Raw genomic sequence first — 22,195 nt, forward strand, 5'->3', positions numbered from 1 at the left:
TTCTACCCACTCATGTAAAGCTTTTCTTCTATAACAACGGTTAGCTGGTAGAAAACTCTATTGTTGAGTTAAGCTCGCCATTTTTATATCTTATCGCAATTACTGTAATATTAACTGGGTGTACAATAAAGAATAAAGAATAAAAGAAATAAGTCGCGTCTATTGTATTTATCATTGTATGAATCTATTTTTAGTTGTAGATTGTTTTGCGGTTGTAATTAAAACAGACTAAAAATGATCGCCATCGCCATTATATGAGATTAATTTACTGGATCGATTCACTGATTTTTTCGGTTTACATATCGAGATTTTTGCTGGAATGAATCGATTCTTTGAATAGTTGATTTCATCCGCCACCTCTATTGTTGAGTGAAGTGAATTAAAAACTTAAAAAATTCGTTATCTATGTAGTCGTGAAATTTACCGCGGGAAGTTTGCACGTAAAATAAGTTTGAAAATTTATTTCGAAACATAATATCTGATTTGTGTAGTCTTGCACAAAATTTGTGATATTAATTATTAAAAATAGTAAAATAAAACGGGAAATCTTAATTGAAAATTAATATACGTAAAACTAAAACAAATTAAACATTTCGAAATAATTCGAAAATATTTTTTTGTTTAAATTAAACTAAAGCTTAGAATCAAATTTTAAACATTCAGAAAAATGAGTTTCAGTAGATTGTGTCATTTGAAGTGTGCTGTGAGATGTGATTTGGTGAAAGTTTCCTCATCAAGCGCATTAATTGCGAAACTTGGGGGACCTTGCGCGAAGGAACTAAGCACAAATAGCACTCAGAGAGGTAGTGTTGCCCAACATCACTCCAAGCCGGATTGGAACAGAGCTGTTAGCGAAGCCGAGAAGATTGTTGGCTATCCCACATCCTTCCTGAGCTTAAGGTGGATCTTGAGCGATGAGATTGCGAATGTTGCGCTTCATCTACGCAAACTAGTTGGCAGTAATCATCCTTTACTGAAAACTGCCAAGTGAGTACAGCGTAGTAATTCCAGTACAATCAGATCTAAACGAAACCTATTTTTGTTAAAAATTTGCATAATATGTTTTTTATAGTAAAATAAATATAATTCCAATGAATAATTCATAATATTCCAAAGGGATAAATTAATTAAAATGAACCCTTAAATTTTAGCACAATTAATTTAAAACATCAAGAATTAATTTGAATTATTTTAAAACTAGTAATCAAGTAAGGCAAGATAATGATCATTTTTTTGGAGTTGTTCTAATTGTTTCTATTTACTTTCATACAGAAATCTAATTTACAATGGTAAGAATAATATGCAAGCATGGGGTCTCATTGTCTTGCTGGTGTCTAAAGCTGCTGGTCACAGTCCAGAGATACCTGACATGGAGCAGGACAAGGCTGCAGGAGTATTACATAGGTGAGTTCTGTTAATTCATAATATATCATCTCTTTCAGGAGACTATTTTGATTCTGGATACCTTGGCATAAAATAGGGATTATGTGATTGTGTGCTCTACAAGCATATATTGATAAACATTCTTTGGTTTAAATTGCTCCCTGAGTTTATAGTAACTAGAATTATGTAGGATAATAGATTAGATAGGATCCTATATTGATTTATCAGTTTGAGCAGTGTTTTTTTTTATGATTGAATGATTACTGGTTGCCCTAAAGCCTTTCCAGTTTCACCAGGACAGGAGCAGTAATGAAATGTTCATATGAATAGTCATAAAAACAGGCTTAATTTGTAAACAAAGTTAAAACGTAGTATTTTATTCTTGTGGGAAGTTTTGAGGATAATCTGGTGAACTTGAAAAGTTGAGGACTTTATTGAATATTATTAAAGCAAGTTGTGTTTCTGCTGTTGCTATTTTACAACTAGTCTTCTATGTATTTTGACCTCCAGAGCAGTTATTTTATTAAAAATATAGGCAGTCACTAATGGATACTAGTAATTATTTGTGTGTTAAAATATTTTATTTGGATTGTAGCATATTGTAAGAATAATGGATCAAAAAATTGTTTTTGGATCAAGATCTTGTTTACAGCCAGGTGTCCTCTTTTCTGGTACATATGATACATAAACTGGTCATTGTATTCATAACCTACTTCCTATCCAAAAAAGTTTCTCCCACAAGTAATAAATAATGTACAGAAAAGTTATGGATCATTTTTTTTTTTTTTTTTTTTTTATTGCTGAGATGTGTGGACGATCTCACAGCCCACCTGGTGTAAAGTGGTTACTGGAGCCCATAGACATCTATAACGTAAATGCGCCACACACCTTGAGATATAGTTCTAAGGTCTCAGTATAGTCACAGCGGCTGCCCCACCCTTCAAACCGAAACGCATTACTGCTTCACGGCAGAAATAGGCGGGGCGGTGGTACCTACCCGTGCGGACTCACAAGAGGTCCTACCACCAGTAATTACGCAAATTATAATTTTGCGGGTTTGATTTTTATTGCACGATGTTATTCCTTCACCGTGGAAGTCAATCGTGAACATTTGTTGAGTACGTATTTCATTAGAAAAATTGGTACCCGCCAGCGAGATTCGAACACCAGTGCATCGCTCGATACGAATGCACCGGACGTCTTATCCTTTAGGCCACGACGACTTGCATCATATTTGTTATTTCCGATATTTCGAATACGTCACGGTATATGCGTGATGAAATACTACTAGGGTTAAGAATTTACATTGAAGATAAGGGACAAAATGAGTAAAGTACGAGATTAGTCTTTAAAATAATTTGGCAATGACGACTCAGCGAAACTTAAAAAAAAACATAATATAAATTCGCTGTCCACTAACACAAAACGTGCATTCTCGTATGTCTTCTTCACATAAAAATACGTCATTTTGTTTTATTTATTATGATCCGAAAGAATCTTTAAGTACTTGAGTAATCAATACTTCACGAGTAGTTCGTTATTTTTCTCCCAGAAACATGGTCACCCGGAAGATATGCGAAATTAATTGTGACAACGCTTCTCACGATACAGACTGCACTGTTCAAGTGGCAATTTCTAGCAATTTTTACCTAAATACGTCGTCATAAGGTAGTCGTGGCCTAAAGCATAAGACGTCCGGTGCATTCGTATGTAACGATCCATCGATGTTCGAATCCCGCTGGCAGGTACCAATTTTCCCAATGACCGTCCTTAACAAATGTTCACGATTGGCTTCCAAGGTGAAGGAATAACATCGTGTAATAAAAATCAAACCCGTAAAATTATAATTTGCGCAATTACTCGTAGTAGGACGTCTTGTGAGTCCGCATGGGTAGGTACCACCAACTTACCTGTTTATGCCGTGAAGCAGTAATGCGTTTCAGTCCGGTAAAAACTGAGACTTGGAACTCATGTCTCCAGGTGGATGGCAGCATATACGTTGTAGATGTATAAGGGCTCCGGTAACCACTTAATACCAGGTGGGCTATGAGCTTGCAAACCCATCGAAGCAATAAAAAACAAAAATGGATAGTTGTGGTAGCTGTATTGTTGTCGGTCTGCTAATTTACTCAGTTCCACTATAGCCTATTTGAATATTTTCTAATCTACTGAGATTGGGATAAAAAGTAACAATAGTAATTAATGATTCATTACTTCCATTCGTTACGTCCATTGCTTCACAAACATCAAACTGTACAGTGTTATTAAACAGCAGTTTCTCTTCTGCGATATTGCACTCGTGACGTCGAACGTACTTACAAGCCAGAAAAGAGCACTATGTAAATGTCACGAACTTTCGAAAGTCGTTCTGCAAGTTTTCGTTTTCCTGATTCTACGAGGCATTGTCTTCCGAGTGTACACACACTACCCGGAAACATAAGATGTCTACTGAAATTGAATTAACTTGACCCTTATGGGCTTAAGTTACTGCTTCTTATGGAATTTTGCTTCATCGATTATATTTAAGAATGGATACTCGCAACTCTTAATTTATGTATTGAAAAAAATTGTTTACGAAGTACTCTAGGTCTAATGGATGCATTCGGATCATATGATCCAATTATGCGGGAGTTGAAGTGTCAAGGGAAAATATAGAAAAATAATCGTCTATGACCACGAAAACTCTAAAGTATTCAAAACGTTAGAATAACAGCAGTAAAAAACGCGACTTTACACCGTAAAAGAATAAAAAAAATATATAAAAAATGAAAAAAGTAAACATATTATGTATAAATTCAAGTTCAGTTAAAATATATACCCATATGACTACCATGTATTTCGTTTTGATAATGTTATAAAATTAATAATCGCTAAATTATCACACCCCTTTCCAGTGCTACAGCTATGTATTTATTTTCGCAATCCTATATATATATTTTTGTAATGTATGATACAGTATCTAAACACTTACATATGAGTCGACTAGTATCAAAGCCGGCAATGTGACTTTTGGACAATGACTCTTAAATCAGAAAAACGAATTATTGACTTTGTATTCCATTGGCAGTCACAAAACTCTTCTGAACGACATCTTAGATAAATAACAGGTTAAGTATTAACCTTTATTTAATGCAGGCTTTGAACCGTATTCTTTGAAGGCGACAATTATATTCAAATCAATCTGTATTGACATATCAATAACATTTTTTTGTCCAAATGCACAGATTGCCACCTTTGATAATAGACGACTCATATGTAGGCCCAACCTTAAAAATATAACTTGGTGGGCAAATAATAGGCTCGAGCCTTGGACTCTTGAAGTATTTTATGCCATTACATACTCTGTCCGCTACAACTCACCTTCAAACACCAACCGCAGTACATATTTTCAAATGCCGTTTGAAGATAAGACCGATAGACATCTCGGTCCAAGTACGTGATTCATAATATCCACCACCTCTAGAATCGAAATGAGTCCTAAGCCGGGGTCACAATGAGACGGTGTTGCCGAATACCGGAAGATTTATTTTAACAGCCAATATTACGTGACTTTAGTTATACGTCTACGTGAATTTAATTTTTAAGAGTATTTACAGTCAGCGTGCCTTAGCCGAAGTCACCGAGATGATCCGGACCTCGCATTTGGTGCACAAAGGTCTCGTCAACATGAACGCGAGACAGCGAGCTTCCATAACTGAAGAACCTGATGATATGATGTTCGGAAATAAAATTGCTCTACTCAGTGGAGATTATTTACTGGCCAATTCTTGTTCAGAACTGGCTAATTTAAGGTGAGTGTATATTGATATTTATCCATTTACCTAGTACTTATTTGTTTTGTTTAGATTTATGTAATATAGTAAATACAAGATTACAGCAGTCTCGTAATATATTACTTAATACCTATAAAATTAGGTCTTTTATGGAACGTAAATACAAATGGTTACTGGATTCGTTCTCTTATCTCGTCCCAATAAATAATTCAAAGGCAACTCGACTGAGTTTGGAGAAGCAATTCTGATGTGAACAGTTCCTAAATCCTATGAGATTACAAGACATTGTCAAAGCATTTCTGCGGTGAAGCAGTAATACAGTTCGGTTTGATGGATAAGGCAGCCGTTGTACGTTATACTACAGAACAGATACTTAGATCTCATGTTTTAATGTTGGTGGCGGCATTTACGTTGTTGATGCCCAGGGGCACCGGTAGCCACTTAACCACCAGATGGGCGGTAAGATCGTCCAACTATCTAACCAATAAAAAGAAGTTGAATTCGCAATATCTACACAACTGTATTTACGGACAAACATTAATTGTTCGACAAATATTTAGATAGTCTCAGTCGTGTCACTAACCCGTTGTAAGTGCACATGAGGTCGATAGTGGGTCACTCGGATTTCACTTCGTACAGCGCGTAACCTTCACAATCTCAATTTGCTTGCTTGCAAGTGTATTGGCTATTGACTTGGCCGTTATTTCATTCGACGTGCGAAATTCAGTACTCGAACTTAATCTATGCTTGGAAAATTCTAGAATCACATCTATGTACATAGTTAGTTTTTGTACCCGTTGTGAATATTTTGATACGATTTTAGGTATTTAACTAAAAAGATTTTGATATGAAGTAATACAGTGGTGGACTTATTATTACTTTTACTTAGGTACAATAATTGTACTAGATAGCTAGTCACTAGAAGGTATATAAGGTCAATATTGTAGCTGCAATTCGTAGTATAACACACTCAAATTTGTAGATGAATTACATAATATAAGAATTTATTTATGAACAATCTAATAAAACAAAATAAAACCCAGTAGCTGGCAGAGTGGAAAACTAATAACAATAATCTGATTAATGTTCCAAAATAGAAATTTAATATCATATCTTGAGTATAACATTATGCATTTTGCCGTTTTCTATAAATTAATCTCGGATTAGTTTTTATGGTTTCCCCTTTATAATTAAAAAGAGCGGCGATGAGCGAAAAGAAGTGAATTTTCGTGTTAGACGAAGAGGGACATACAAACAATTGTTGTCTGTGACATGGATACTTCGACACGATAATGGTCATAGCACACAGCAGACAGCGTCCAAACAAATCTCAAAGAGCCAATGTTGTCTCTTCACAGAGTGGCCGTCAAATAGAAAAAAATTGTAACCATCTAACACTAAGTGTGGGTTCCATAAAGTAAATTATGATTTAAACATTTAAAAACGCTACCAGCAACTAGGTTTTTTGCATTTTATTTTATTATTATATATTAGAGTGTTCATAAAATCTTATATTGTTTAATTCAATTCGAAATTTGAGTGTGTTTATATTTACTACGTGACATGCAACGAACATAGAACTCAATTACCTCCGCAAAACATTTAAAAATGATCTTTTCATTTTAAACTTATGTACATGGTTTAAAATTTTACGATTCGTTCTTTAGGAATCCTTTAGAAACCACTGAACAAAATAGTGAGCTACGAACGCAGACGGATTCCGCGCCTTTGGTGTTGTAACAACTCGTTTTTACGCAATATATCTACCGCTGAACAGAATCGCCGACTGTTACGTCACAGCGCTGATGTGCAGTGAAAGCTGAATAAGGATTATTGCAGAGCACTACTGTGTTCTCGTAATTATGACTAAACAATCGAGACATAGATTTCAAGTCTCAATGTAGGTGGCTGCTCCATATCCTCCAGGATAGGCTTCAGATACCAGTCTACGCCAGGCGGGCCCTGAGCTCGATCACGCGTCTACAAAATAAATAAAATAAAAATATGCTGATATGACGTTATAGATACGTCATTGGTTCAAACGAGATCACATCCAATCTGATATAGATTACAGGAGTTACAACAGAGGATGTTTTTTCATTTATCATATTTATCTACCCTTCATATCTAAACGCTCTCCAGTATCGAAGTCTCCTGAGAGAGCCCCAAGAAAATCTCCAAGTTGATATCACATACAAAAATTTTCGACTCTGTCTATATTAGTCTCACAGATAAATTCTTTTGTGTTCTTAGTTTGGTAATGCGAAAATAAGTTAATGAGCCGTCAGCTCAGCTCTCTGTTTAGCAATAGAACAAAATATATTTCATAATACATTCGCTTTTTAAACATTCAAGTCTATCAAAACAAGATATTGCGTAAAAATAGTTTCTTCAAACGTAATCTAAATCAATGAAGTGTGTAAGAGATTGAATAGTTAATCAAACGTGGCCCGCTTTGCCGGTCGATATTTAGTTTTACTTTGAATTGATTGCTGCCAAATTTCCCAGAATTATCTGTTAGGCCAATATTAAGATTCCCTGTAACTTTCATCGAAATCGGTCCAGCTGTTTCGAAATCTATAGGGAGTTTACACACATACGCCAATCGATTTTTAAAAATATATACATTTTTTGAAACCAACGATATATGGGTAAGATATGACTTCAAAGTATATGCATAGCCATTAGTTATTAATCGTGTGCTTATGATATTTTGTACGGACGGAGCGCTCCTGACCCAGTGTACCGTAAAGTACTGATTTATATTTATTGTTCATTCGTTCAATGACGTAGTCGTTTTAATTATTATCCTACGTTCATTTTTCTTTATAATATAAACTTAGTATTGTGACAAATGTAACACCAATATGCCCGTAACTACGTAATACACAAGGAAATAAAATGTAAAATAATAAGCAGAGAAACGAAAATTATAAAAGAACGAAATACGAATCTAACATACAAATAGTGAAAAATAAAATTGGCAAAAAAGCAAATAAGCCTAAAAAATGTCCCTGACAATGACTCGTCAGGGGAATGCCTTCGATCAATAATACTACTAGATTCGCGATTAGCGCTTCAAAAACGGCCCGAAAAATAAGACCACAAATAAATTTGTGGTCTTATTTCAAATTAGTATGGTCCAATCATAGCCAACACTAAGACGTCAAAACGCTGCAATGCGCGTTCAAAAACTAGAGTAAAAAACCACCGTAACACCAAGGTTTTGGAAGAAATATCTTTTTTTGGTAAGTTTTATATTATTAAGTGTTTTTCATAAAATAATAAACACAATTATATTGTAAATAAAACACAATTTACGAATATTGTAATTGTTTGGCCAATGTTTGCAACAAGGCACCAACTATTGTAACAAACATCACCTATTCTTTGACAGGGAATGCATAGAGTAGTTTTGTTATTTTATAATGTTATTTTTGTTTGTAGATTTCCTAGTAGCCCCTTGTCGCTGTGCACAATGGATATATATTGTCGCGAAAGAAAGAGAAGAAATATAGAACCCTTATAAAAATTCTAGAATTGTTCAATGGTGGTGGCAAATCAATGCAAAAAAGTATTAAAAAAACTTTATATGTATGTGTAAATATTTTAAGCGTATATGCTGAAAAGGATTTATTTTCTGGGGGAAACGAACACAGCCATAAAATAAGCCTAAATTAAACTGATTATAAAAAAATTCATTGATATAAGATTACATTATATTTGTAAAAAAGAAACCGCTCATATAAAAATTACGTCTAAAAGACAGCTTTATAACAAACTGAATCTGTTTAAAGGTAATTAAACCTACATTATTGTTTTAATTACTTCTGTATAAAGAATACGTGGAAAACATGTTTCGTGTTTCCTTTCATATTTTTTTTACTTTATTCAATTTTATTTTTTATCACCTATTTGTTGTAATAGCGGCAATGTAAAACATTATCTACTACTTTTTTGAATCGGTCAAAAATAGTTGCGACCATACAAAACAAACCTAAAACAAATATGTATATTCTGCAACTCTATGTCTTTCAATACTTACTGTGTTCTGAGCATTGAAATGTAATACCAAGAACTACATATAGTTCCACAATACAATAAGCACGTAATTTTAAACAAATATTTTTAACCTTATAACTTAGGCTTTAAGTATCATTTTAGAATAAATATTTATGTACTGATGACTTTTTATGTTCAAGTGACATTTTAAATTTATTCCATAATATTCTTTTTCTGACGAAAGGACCTAAATACATATATTTTGCAATAGTAATTAAACTTTATGTTTAAGTATTAAGGTTTATAATAAACTGAAGTCGTTAACATTATTAAACTTTTTTCTAAGAAATGAAGATGTTTTCGTGTCTGCAAACGTGGCCACTGGAGCGTCTTATTTTTGTTCCTGATCCTTAATCTAGTACTATTATTGATCGAAGGGGAATGCGCATAAAAATATATAAAAAAAAATACGTAATACGTACCAATTTTTTTTTAGTACATTTTAGATTTTATGAATATTATTCAGCCTGATTATTACTTAGGAAAGAAATTGTTCCAACAAAATATATTCTCTAATTTTTCTTTGGTAGATGTCAGATTTATCAACGTATAATCTTACCCCAAATCGATTCTAAGAATGCCTTCTGCTGATATGCGAAACTAAAGTGATTTACGTCGCATAGGTTAAAAAGCACGAACATTAAATTAAAACATACTAATATATAAATAAATATATTGAATTTCGTCTTTCGAGTAAATTCGATATAAAGTTATTCTTTATAATATTTTTAAATGCGCTTAAATGTGCATATTTTTTGTACGTGAGTGATTTTTAAATCACAATCATCTGGCCTCAAACTAGGATTCCCTGTAGTACGGGAATCAGAGACCGATATAGGTTTAAATCGGCAGGCCGACCGTATAGGTTTAAATACATATATACATTGTCATTGAACTTCTGGGTAAAGAACAAACAAATATTTGAATTCAGTAGGGGACGCTGCGATCAAAATTCCGGATTTTATTTTTATGGCGGGACAACTGTCTGTCTGTCGGACCCGCTATAAATGATTTGATGTTGCGGTCGCCCAGCGGTTTATATTATTCAATTTGAATGTCATTGAATACTGCATTGTTTACCTCAGTATATTCAGAATTTCAAAGCAAATTGCAAATTCAGCAAAATCTCCCAGTCCTCTAAATGTAACACAAAACATAACTAATATATTTAGCTCAGAATAACATATCTATGTATGAATTTTGAAGATCTTTTCGCGGATACAAATTTGTTATATTGCTTAAATGTAGAAGGATGCTGTCGAAAGAAATGTCGGCTTCTCTTTGCTCAAGTATCGAACTCAATGTACCCTCCAGGAATCAAGAGTTGGTAGAGCTGATGTCTTCCGCCGTTCGAGACCTCGCCGAGGCCGAGTTCATGGGTGAACGCGACGATCAAAACAATCCTCTACCCTCGAGACCTTTATCTAAAGAAGAGAGAGAGGAGCCTACAGGTAAAAATGTTAACTGTTTTTTTACATGTTTCCTTTTAATCCCAATAGTTGGGTGGACGTTTTCGCGGACCATCTAGTGTTAAGTGGCTGCCGGCGTTCTTGGACATCAAGAATTCAATCGCAAAAAATCATCATTTTAAGGGAACTGAAATTAATTCATATTTTTGTAGTCAGATGTTAGAAATCAACTCATCTCTTAGTCTATTCAAAATAGACTTGACTAATCTTGCGTTAGGGAAAAAAAAAATCCATAAGCACGCTAGGCTTACGCTTACGTCTAAGCAGCTAGCAATTCAAGATTACGCATAGTCAGGAAAAACATGGTGAGGCAACATTAAGAGCCCTAGCCTATAGGCATCACCCATCGAGTTTCTCGCCGAATCTTCTCAGTGGGTTGTGGTTCGGATCCGGTGGTTGATTCTGCCAAGCACTGCTCCAGTGTTAGCAATTTTTTCAGGTTGAACCCGTGAGTGCACCTAATGGTCTATGAGTAGTTGGAACAGCCTTTTAGGCTACCAACGATTAGGTTGGGAAAAAAAGAAATAAAAATTACGTTGAAATTATATTCAATGATATGTTTGAATACATTGATAATGTATTTGTACATGCATACAACTCAACATAATTACGAAGAATGTATCGTAATGTTATCTGCGGTAATTCAAATGAACTAATGAAATTATACGTATTTTTTGCTTAAATTAGATTGTTTTAATAACTAAATAGTTTAAATTATTGATGTACATGAGTCACGGTGAATACATACCATCGGGTGGATAGTATGCTCATCTGCCTTCAGTATCAATTAAACATAATAATTCTGGGAATAAATATTAAAAACTTTAGAATCAAAAAACGAATATTTTAGAAGATCTTTGTTTGTGATTCATTTGTTTGTATTTTTTATTTGTCTTTATGGATTGACAGCCTATCTGTTAGTAAGTGTTTTCCGAGCGCTATGACATGTCCTTCTTCAAACGAGGCTTGCGGAGAGTACTTAATGGTAGGCAGCGGCTTGGCTCTGCACCTGGCATTGCTGACCTCCATGAGTGACGGCGACCACTTACCATCTGGTGGGCCGTATGCTCGTCTACCTACAAAGGCAATAAAAAAAAGTGGTACGATTGAGTAAATTTTTTGTACAGTTGTTGCTGGATATAAAATGTAATACAGCAAACCCATTCTCGGTTCACTAGTGTCAAATTATATATTAACAATGTAGGTACGTACAATGTGTATGATAAGTAATGAATCATTAAATTTGTATGAGACCTAAAGTCAGAGCTTATTATGTGTATGTAAGTATATTTGTATGTAAATCTTATAGTGATTTCATATTATATGTCAAATTCAAATTCAAATTCAAAATCATTTATTTCAACTTAGATGTCAGTATGACACACTTGTTGAATGTCAAAATACAAATAACAATGTTAACTCTACCACCGGTTCCAAAAAAAGCCACAGTCCGGAGAAGAACCGGCGAAACAAACTCAGCGGGCTTTTTTTTCTTTTTGTTTTTTCTCAAATATTTTCTTTTTTTTAAATAAATAGAAATATTCACAATAAAAGAAAAAACAAGTCTAAAAAAATAATAATAATAATGAAAAATGAAAAGGCCAGGAGCGAGCGCCTCATTCCCACGTAGTGCCATCTAGTAAATAATCCTTAACTTTATAATATGCCTTGTTGCACAAACGTTCCTTAACAGTTTTCTTAAATCTATGAACAGGTAGTAGTTGAACGTTTAGTGGGATCTTGTTGAAAAGCTGTACACCCAGCCCCCTAAAAGAGTTGCTTATTTTCTTAATTCGAGCCGCCGGCAACGCAATATCAGCAATAGGTAAATTGTAGATATAAGTATGTATGTATATTTATCGTTTAAATTTATGTTCTTCTATAAGTTGCGTAATGGTTTGGTCTATCTTGATGTATAACTCTAAATATTGTACACCGCAACATACCTGCTGTATCTTTTTTAGAATTTCTATAGATAAAAACGGTTGTCCGGAAGGTTTTCTGTTGATAGGACCTCTTGTGAGTCCGCGCGGGTAGGTACCACCATACCGCCTATTTCTGCCGTGAAGCAGTGATGCGTTTCGGTTTGAGGGGTGGGGTAGCCGTTGTAGCTATGCCTGAGACCTTAGAACTTATATCTGAAGGTGGGTGGCGCATTTACGTTGTAGATGTCCCTGGGGTCCAGTTACCACTTAACACCAGGTGGGCTGTGAGCTCGTTCACACACCTAAGCAATAAATAAAAAAGAGAATGCTTTTAAGGATATGATCGCCTATTGTACAATTATACCTGCCTGTTGACTGTTTTTGGTATCTATTAAAGTATATTCTTTCGCTCTCTCTTCTCTCAAATGTAAAATTTTGAAGTGATGCTAAAACTCAATTCCGATAACTAAATAATTTTATAACCGCGCCCTCGCGTATTTCTTCAATGTAAATTAGTTCGCGCGTCAACATCCGCTTCGATGGTAAGCAAACATGTTAGGTTAACCGATTTACTCGCATCATAAGCGGGTAAATATTGATTTAGCAAATGAGCTCTTGTTGGTTTATTGTGGAATGGGCGTGGCCTGGACATGGACGGTCTTACTGCGCGTCCGTTGTCAAGCAACCACAGGAGCCTATGGACAGCATAAATACTGCCTATCTTGAGGCCATGACGACAGAGTTCCTACAGATATCCTACCCTACAAACTCTACACGATGTGACTGAGCCGTGTTCGAATCCCTTAGACAAGGTTCCAGAATTTTCCTAACCAAAAACACCTTGTTGTCTCAAATAACTTCCACGACGAAAGAACAGCATCTTGTAAAAAGCCTGCGTAATTACTATACAATATAAATATAGAGATCTATTTTGAAGTTGGGTGGCGGTATTCAAGTCATCGCGTCTTTGAGTTTCCGTGACCACTTAACACCGAATTTTCCGTGAGCTTTTTCAACCGTCTGAGCAATAAAAAAGACGCTGGTACCTATACGTGCGGTCTCAATAGGTACGCCCTATCAAGGATAGTAAAACAAAGTTATTTACTAAATACGATGTTGTCCCTACATCTTGGAACTAGTTCGTGAACCACATGGATACGTTCAAAGTACTGGATAACTCCGGTCACTGTCCAAGAGTTCGACGAGTGAACTAACCCATAGACACAGCCAACTGTGCTTATCGCCGGATCTTCGCGGTAGGTCGCGGTTTCGATCCGGTGGTAAATTCTGCTAAGCACTGCTCTTGCTAGCTAGTGTTAGCAAATACTCTCAGGTTGAGCTCGTGAGCTCACCTACCGGTCTGCGCGAAGTTGGGATAACACCTTAGGCTACCAGCAAATAGATAGGGAAAAAAAAGACTAGATAAAATTTTACCGAATCTCAATCACATTTTTGACTGGTACTTAAAGTACAACAGTGAAACCGTATTTGTTTCTGGTTTACAAAAAAAAAGGACAGTATTCACATTCCGAAGACAAGTCGCCATATAAAACGCCACATTAGAATTCAGTCGCCCGCGTCGGTTGAGTACGGAACCGCCGCGCCCTGAATGCAGACGAACCGATGTGACTCGCATCTAAATTATATATAGAGATTCAGTGATACTGGTATTCTATATCAACGTCTTTAAATACGCGTAATGTGTGACTTTCTGGTTCTATTGTTTACCTACTGGTGGTAACCCGCGTGGACCTCTTGTGAGTCCGCGCGGGTAGGTACCACCGCCCTGTCTATTTCTGCCGTGAAGCAGTAATGCGTTTCGGTTGGAAGGGTGGGGCAGCCGTTGTAACTATACTGAGACCTAGAACTTATATCTCAAGGGCGCCATTTACGTTGCAGATGTTTATGGGCTCCGGTAACCGCTTAACATCAGGTGGGCAATGAGCTCGTTCACCCATCAATGCAATAAAAAAATAAAAATGTTACTTTGATAAACTGATAAGTTACCTTATTGGTTTTCATATCGACGCGTGTTTAAAAGTTTGTTCGTCGTAAATTTATTTCACGATTCTAAATGATATTAATACTGTTCGAAACTGGGAATATGGGAAGCTTCATTGCAAAGATTATGATAAAGTTCAATGTTTTGTTTTATAATTTTGGCAGAAGTCTACTTGACGTAAGTCTAAATACCAATGAGTCAAATGAGCGACATGGTTTGAAAAGTACCGAAACGACCTCATTGTTCAATTTTTCTGCAAAGTTATTGTAAGATTTATTTGTTGAAGCGACTAACACACTTATTGTATGTCGATGGCACAACTGTCAATAAAAACTTTCACACTTAACAAAGTTAACCGCATCAAATATACTACGTCTGAACGAATTCAACATTAAAAGTAACCATATAATTAATGTAGAATTGGGATTGTGGCACATAAAACATATTTATTCTGCTGTTGCACTTTTACTATCCTTTTCCAAAATCTTCTGAAAAAAGACTTTAAAAAAAAGACCTTCGAGATATAACCAACAGGGATGTGCGCGTTATTCAATTAATTAACACTTTTATTAAGCCTTACTCATTATAACTGTTTTGGCCATCTTCCTTTTATCTGTCACTGGCGACCCGCTCTCGCCTCGCTTAGGGAACTGTAATTTATTACTGATTTCTCCACTATTTTATGGATGTCATTATACGTATAAGCTTTCCTCTTCAATCACTCTATCTATTAAAAAAAACCGCACCAAAATCCGTTGCGTAGTTTTAAAGATTTAAGCATACATAGGGATATAGGGACAGAGAAAGCGACTTTGTTTTATACTATGTAGTGATTCTGTTTTCATGTCTTTTCGTTTTTTCTCACAGCTTAATGCTCCGTTCCACAATCCTTCATAAGTTCCGTTTATACTAATCGTACATAAATGATCTTTAAAGTCGCTTTCAGACTACGCTATAATATAATAGTATATAGCTCATAGCACAACAATATCGCGCGCCATAAATTGTTATGGACACGTTCACACTGTACTGTACTATATATTATTGGATAAGTATAGGCTGCTATACTACAACTTATATCTCAAGGTGGGTGGCGCATTTACGTTGTAGATGTCTATGGGCTCCAGTAATCACTTAACACCAGGTGGGCTGTGAGCTCGTCCACCCATCTAAGCAATAAAAAAAAAGCTTAAGAATAAATAGTGTATTTATCTCGGTGTCTGTTTGGTGACAGAGTGGGACTGCATCCTGGAGCCGCTGCCGATGCGCGGCGTGCTGGGCACGGCGGCCCGCGAGTGGGCGGCGCGGCACGTGCTGGCGGCCGGCGCGCTGCTCGGCAAGAGCTGCTCCGCCGCGCTCAAGCTGGCCGGCCACGACGCGCACATGCAGACGCAGGTACCCGCACCGACCGCGGCTCGAAAACAATCCAAAACAATCTCTATTTACGAACTTCGACTAATGTCATAATTACGTAACCAACAACTCAACACCGATGCAGTTGGAAAACGCATTCACTGCCTCTGAATTTTATTATGCAACTATACGTGGAATGCAAAAAATATCAGTAAATATTATGTAATTTTTGCTTCTATTGCTGACGTTGCGGTCCGTATTAGCGTTCAAATGATCTTACTACTGGTTTCGTTATCGGGAATGGTTTCAATATTTCCACACGGTATGTAGTCTCACCATCATTCCCGATCCTGCGGACCGATTGGTAAACAGTTGACGTCGCCCGATTCGGATTCGGAATTCGTCATTTCGGATCTTCCCTATCCACTAACGGAGCTTTTAGGTACCCTAAGCACCGGTCACCGTTCAATAAATTAACCCACAGACACAGCCCACTGAGTTCCTCGCCGGATCTTCTCAGTGGGTCGTGTTTTCGATATGGTGGTAGATTCTGCGAAGCACTGCTCTTGCTAAGGTTAGCTAGGGCTAGTGTTAGCAACGTCGTCAGGTTTGAGCACCGTGAGCACCTACTAGTTAAGGTTACGCTGAAATAGTCTCCCAGCTTGTATTAGTATAGAATAGCTTGGGTAGGAAAAAAAATATCCTAAAAAATACCAATCGCATAATTCGTAAAATTCACTAATCTAATAATGCGGACTAGCGATAATTTCTTGATTATTAAATCATTTGAGTCCCTCATGCTCTTTAAGTGAGGTAAAAGACAACGATCACCGAATCAGTTATACATAGTGGATATGTGGGTTCCAGGGCTACCTGTTCGGCTGCCACCTGGCGCTGGCGTGGCAGGCGTACCTGGACCTGGAGGCGTTCAGCGGCCCCGAGCCCAGCTCGTTCTCGCTCGTGGGCGCGCCGCTCGCCTTCACGCTGGACGCGCGCCCGCACCTCTACTCCTACATCGAGGCGGGCCGCGCCAGCGTGCACCACGTCGACTACCACGCCGTGAGCCATCCCTACCATCTCTGTACCATAACGATCGCAGCTACAAGCAGCACGGCAAATAAAACTTCCACTAGTTCCAAAATTACTGGCGGTAGGACTTCTTGAGAGTTCGCGCGGGTAGGTACCACCGCCCTGCCTATTTCTGCCGTGAAGCAGTAATGCGTTTCGGTTTGAAGGACGGGGCAGCCGTTGTAACTATATTTAAGACCCTAGAACTTATATCTCAAGGTGGGTGGCGCATTTACGTCGTAGATGTATATGGGCCCTTTGGGCTGTGAGCTCGTCCAACCATCTAAGCAAAAAAAGAAAAATCCTCTCTTTGTATGCGCTGCTGAATGTGACGTACACAGCTTGAGATTTTGCATAGGAAGAAATCACTGATAGTCAAAGAATATCCGTTTATTATATACTTCGCTAACAAGTAACTAAATATATACATGTATCATGTGTGCAATTCACACGTGGTAGAAGTGAAACCTTCAAAAATTAAAATACAATTATCCTAAAGGTCTCAAGTATGTATATGTAAAATTTTGTCATTAGTAAATAATTGTAAATCATCTTTTATAGTATGAGATAGCGCTCTCTCTGAATTGATATTTTAACTTCACGTATAATCCTAAATTAAAATTCACTACAAGAAGTTTCATACACACGTTGGTATTAAAAATCTCATAGTTGGCGCTGTATTAAAAAACACTACGGACTTATTTTTTCGTTTCATCGAATTTGAAATCACAACGATTCTAAAAAAGTTTCACTTCAAAAATATCTAAGACCTTTTTTTACGTCTTAATCGTCTTCGCTATCTTCCTTTTTCTCCGTCATTCTGTCTGTCATCCTCTTTTCCTTTTCTTAACGTTTTCTCTCACTCACATCTTAACGCTCCATTCTACACTCTTTTCGTACGTTCCGTTCTTACTAATCCTACATTTATAAAACTACATTTTATTTTAACGAGTTCCCAACATGCCCTACTGCCAATTATGAATTAGGTTAATAAAAGGTAAGAATAAAAATTGAGCAATATCTTAGGTCCTATAGGATGTCGATCAACCGCTTTAGGAGCCAAAGCCAAGTAGGGTCGCATACACACGTTCCTATATAAATACGCCGATATACTATTGCTACGCGCTGGGCTTCGGGATAAATAAAATTTCATCAAAGTACAACTTAAAACTGTATTGAACACTTAGACCACTTAAACACTTCACAAACACTTTAAAACTCTCAATTCGCTTGTTCCGCTTCGCTTCAGATGATCCGTTCGCAGTTTCACTTCGAGTAGTTCCGATTACTGACTGACTGCCATCTTTAGAACGCTTTTATAGCCGATACCCCTAAAATTAAGGGGAATATTCCACACATCTCTAGTAGTAGTTTCCGCTGTCTAATAATAGATGGCGTTGTAATTCTCGAGCATTCTGGGTGCTAGATCCTTCTATATTCGTTTGACTATTCGGTGATAGATGGCGTTACTCTTACCGGCGTAATACTATTGTCACTAAGGAACAGTCGCCCTAAAGTTAAAGAGCCGAATGAAATGTTAACAGACAAAATGTATTTCAGTTGTACAAAGCGGTGCTGGAGGGCGACGGACTGGAGCAGACGAAGCGCGTGCAGCACGAGCACATCGCGCGGGCGCGCGCGCAGCTGCGCAGCCTGCCGCCCGGGGACGCGCGCACCGCGCTCGCCAACATACTCGTCGCCATGCACCAGGACCACTACTGAACGCGCACTGCACATCCGACGGGCGAGCACGAATGTAAATCGAGAAAGTTTTTTTTATTGCTTAGATGGGTGGACGACCTCACAGCCCAACTGGTGTTAAGTGGTTACTGGAACCCATAGACAATTACAACGTAAATGCGCCACCCGCCTTGAGATATAAGTTCTAAGGTCTCAGTATGGTTACAACGGCTGCCCCACCCTTCAAACCGAAACGCATTACTGCTTCACGGCAGAAATAGGCGGGGCGGTGGTACCTACCCGCGCGGACTCACGAGATCCTACCAATTACGTAAATTATATAATAATTTTGCGGGTTTCATTTTTATTACACGATTAGCTGACCCGGCAGACTTCGTAGTGCCTCAATCGACAAATAAAAGACACATCAAGGGGACACATCAAAGGAAAAATAAAATTGTTTGTTTTTATATAATTCCTTGCTTTTTTATATTTTTCACCTTTTAAACCTTCCCTGGACTTCCACGAATAATTCAAGACGAAATTTAGCCAAATCGGTCCAGCCGTTCTCGAGTTTTAGCGAGACTAACGAACAGCAATTCATTTTTATATATAGAGATTACACGATATAAGAAAAATGTCTCAAATAACGTTATACTCGTATTGAATAAAACAAGCAGGCGATTGAATGACATGATTTAGTCCTAATCAATTAAACCGTACAGAAATATTGTAAGAGTATTTAGCTTTTTATTAAGCTCACAGATTTTGAGCTAAGTATAGTTACAAATAACTTTATGTGGATCACATAAAATACTTAAATGCATAGCGTATTACATAGTTACCAACATGAAAAAACTGGTCAAGTTGTAGAATTTATTTTTATATTATTCTGATGTACTTATTATGACCATGAATTTTATAATTATACTTAATAAAATTTTGTAATTAAAATAATTTATTCCATTGTAATAAAAATATAATATATGAATCTCTTATGATGTTGTAATTAGAATTTAACTTCCATGGAAAAGACATATGATATTGTTTTAAATGTAAAGTATAGTTCAAAAATGTAATATTGTGATACTGGGTGCTTATTGTGAACTTTAATGTTTTTTTATATTTTTTATATTTTGTACAATAAATATACTCATTTTTTAAACATGGATTTGTTATTCAAGCCTACGTCACATGAGTTGTTGATCTTTTAATATACTTTTCGGGTATTGAGGGATTGCTGATGCCCGGGGGCCTTTCTACCTTCACCACGGTGCGGTTGTGTTAGCGTACACGGTGCAGAAAATATTAGTGAATAGCGATATTTTTTTTCTAACAGACATTACGACCTATTTGGTTTCGTATTTGGGAGCGATTTCCATAACCTCTCCCCAGTGCGCATCAAAATTTATTATGGCACCACCAGTCCAAAGTCCGCTCAGCGGACTTTCCACGTAATGCGCATATGTGCATGTCAATTAATTTTGTCTATGCTGTGTTGAGTCCGCTGAGCGGACTTTGCGCTGGCTAGGTTTTTTCGGTCTAGGTTTAGAAAAACGTGATTTTCTCAAAATTTAATTGGAATTATTCAAAATTCCAACTAGATTTATAATTCCAATAAGATTTCTTTATGTAATTTGTTAGACTACACTTGACCTTGAATTATATTGCAACTGTTCTATGAGAAATATAATCGGTTACCTAAATCTTATCTTTTGTTTTCCATTTATTAAAAAATAAAGACCTTGCTGGATGTAAAATTATATATTTTTTGTACAATACTAAGTGTTTGATAAAATAAAAACCAAATGGCTTAAGTTCCAATACATTTTTTTATACTGCACATGTTGTGAAACACTGTTTGAAATTGCCACCAACTAAATCAACGATCTTGAAAAATTTTTGTACCACAGACCAAACAAATTTTATGTAATAAGGCGAACCTATTCATGCTTAGTCGATTTTGAAAGTACTTTAGAACGAGAACTCTAGTAAAATAATGTAATAGCCCTTAATATAGGAAGTCCGCTGAGCGGACGCGGCACTGTTGCCGCCACTGGCCGCGTCTGTTTGAAGTCCTTTGAGCGGACGGGTCACTGTTGATAGATAAATGTGATTTGACATTTCACGTATCTGTGGAGTCCGCTCAGAGGACACCGCACTGGGGAGAGGACAAGTTTTAAAGATTTCGAATATCTTTAAGTTACGAATTTCCTGTGCAAATTTATTGGTTGATTTGATTTTTCTTTTCAACTCAGTTTTGTCGTGACTGAGTTCAGAATACAAATGGTGTTTTTTATAGAGGCATACAACTTTAAGTTGGCAACATTTTTTTAACTGGGGGCCATTTTGTCAGCTTCACTGAAGTATGAAACCTAGTCAGCTCTGAAGTGATCAATATATGTAATCGCCCATCAGAGCAATTAATTCGATAAACTATGGAACATTTTCGCACCACGTTTACTTTAAATGATAATACGCATCCACAGAGACGTACAGTGGATACAGAAGAAGTAATTTCTGCTGTAAAGCGTAGCGTACAGGAAGACCCGAATCAGACTATGCTCTATCGTGCACAGGAATTGGATGTGTCCATCCACTTTATGGAAGATATTGTAAAAGATCCTGGTTTGCGTGCTTACAAAATCCAACTCGTGCATGACTTGAAGTCACACGATCACCTAGCAAGGCGTAGATTCGGTGAATAGCTCAGCTCGTGTCAGAATTGATTTCAATAAATCAATTGTGTAAATAAATTAATAATAATGTAATTGTGAAGGAAACGTTTGGTATAGTCCCAGGCACGTAACTTGGCAAGAGTCGTTAGATGCGCAGAAGTCGTTTTTTAGGTATCTTTGGTTGTCAAGCGGGACGCGGGGAAAGACGTAGCACCGTTCCGAGCACGCGATTGGTGAGTCAGTCGACTCTCCCCTCCCGCACCGCGTCCATGTTCCGTTGTAGGAACCCTTTGTTTATATTGAGTTTTTGTTACGAGTTGTTATTATTGTTTTAAATTTAGTTTTTGTTACGAGTGTTATTCTTTTAAATTTGTTTGCAATGCCAGGACCAAATACCAATGACCATATAGTCGATTCTGTCACTGAGCGTGTTATTATTTACGCCAGTGACGACAGTGCCTCTTCGTTATGTCAACGATGAGGAGCCAACTCCTTCCACCAGCTCAGGTGCTACCATAAATTTAATCCAAGGGGTAGCACTATTAGAAAATGATAGTGACGACGGCGACACATAATTTTAATATTAAGTATATTTTTTTAAATAAACTTCTTAACTTTTAATTGTATTTTACTTATAACACCTAATACACTTCACGAATTCCTCTCTTTTCTTTAACTTTCTTCTAAGCACACAGGTTTAAAAACAAATTATGGCAAATAAAAAATAAAATAAAATAAAATTATATGTGGGCAATAAAAGTGACCATTTTTTGTTGCAATGTGCACTATGCGCGACATTACC

At 36.7% G+C, this 22,195-nt stretch overlaps 1 protein-coding gene across 1 annotated transcript; it reads left to right on the top strand.

The window, feature by feature from the left end:
• The first annotated feature begins 388 nt into the window (after nt 1-388).
• Pdss2 (Decaprenyl diphosphate synthase subunit 2) lies at nt 389-20,421 on the top strand. Its single transcript, XM_028187228.2, has 7 exons — nt 389-987; nt 1,273-1,404; nt 4,980-5,174; nt 10,533-10,669; nt 15,849-16,009; nt 16,835-17,026; nt 18,596-20,421. Exons 1-7 carry the CDS (start codon nt 668-670, stop codon nt 18,755-18,757), a joined length of 1,299 nt encoding a protein of 432 aa, XP_028043029.2. The 5' UTR covers nt 389-667; the 3' UTR covers nt 18,758-20,421.
• Nucleotides 20,422-22,195: the final 1,774 nt, after the last annotated feature.

Source organism: Bombyx mandarina, chromosome 22, assembly GCF_030267445.1.
Source record: "Bombyx mandarina strain Sakado chromosome 22, ASM3026744v2".
Lineage (NCBI taxonomy): Eukaryota > Metazoa > Arthropoda > Insecta > Lepidoptera > Bombycidae > Bombyx > Bombyx mandarina.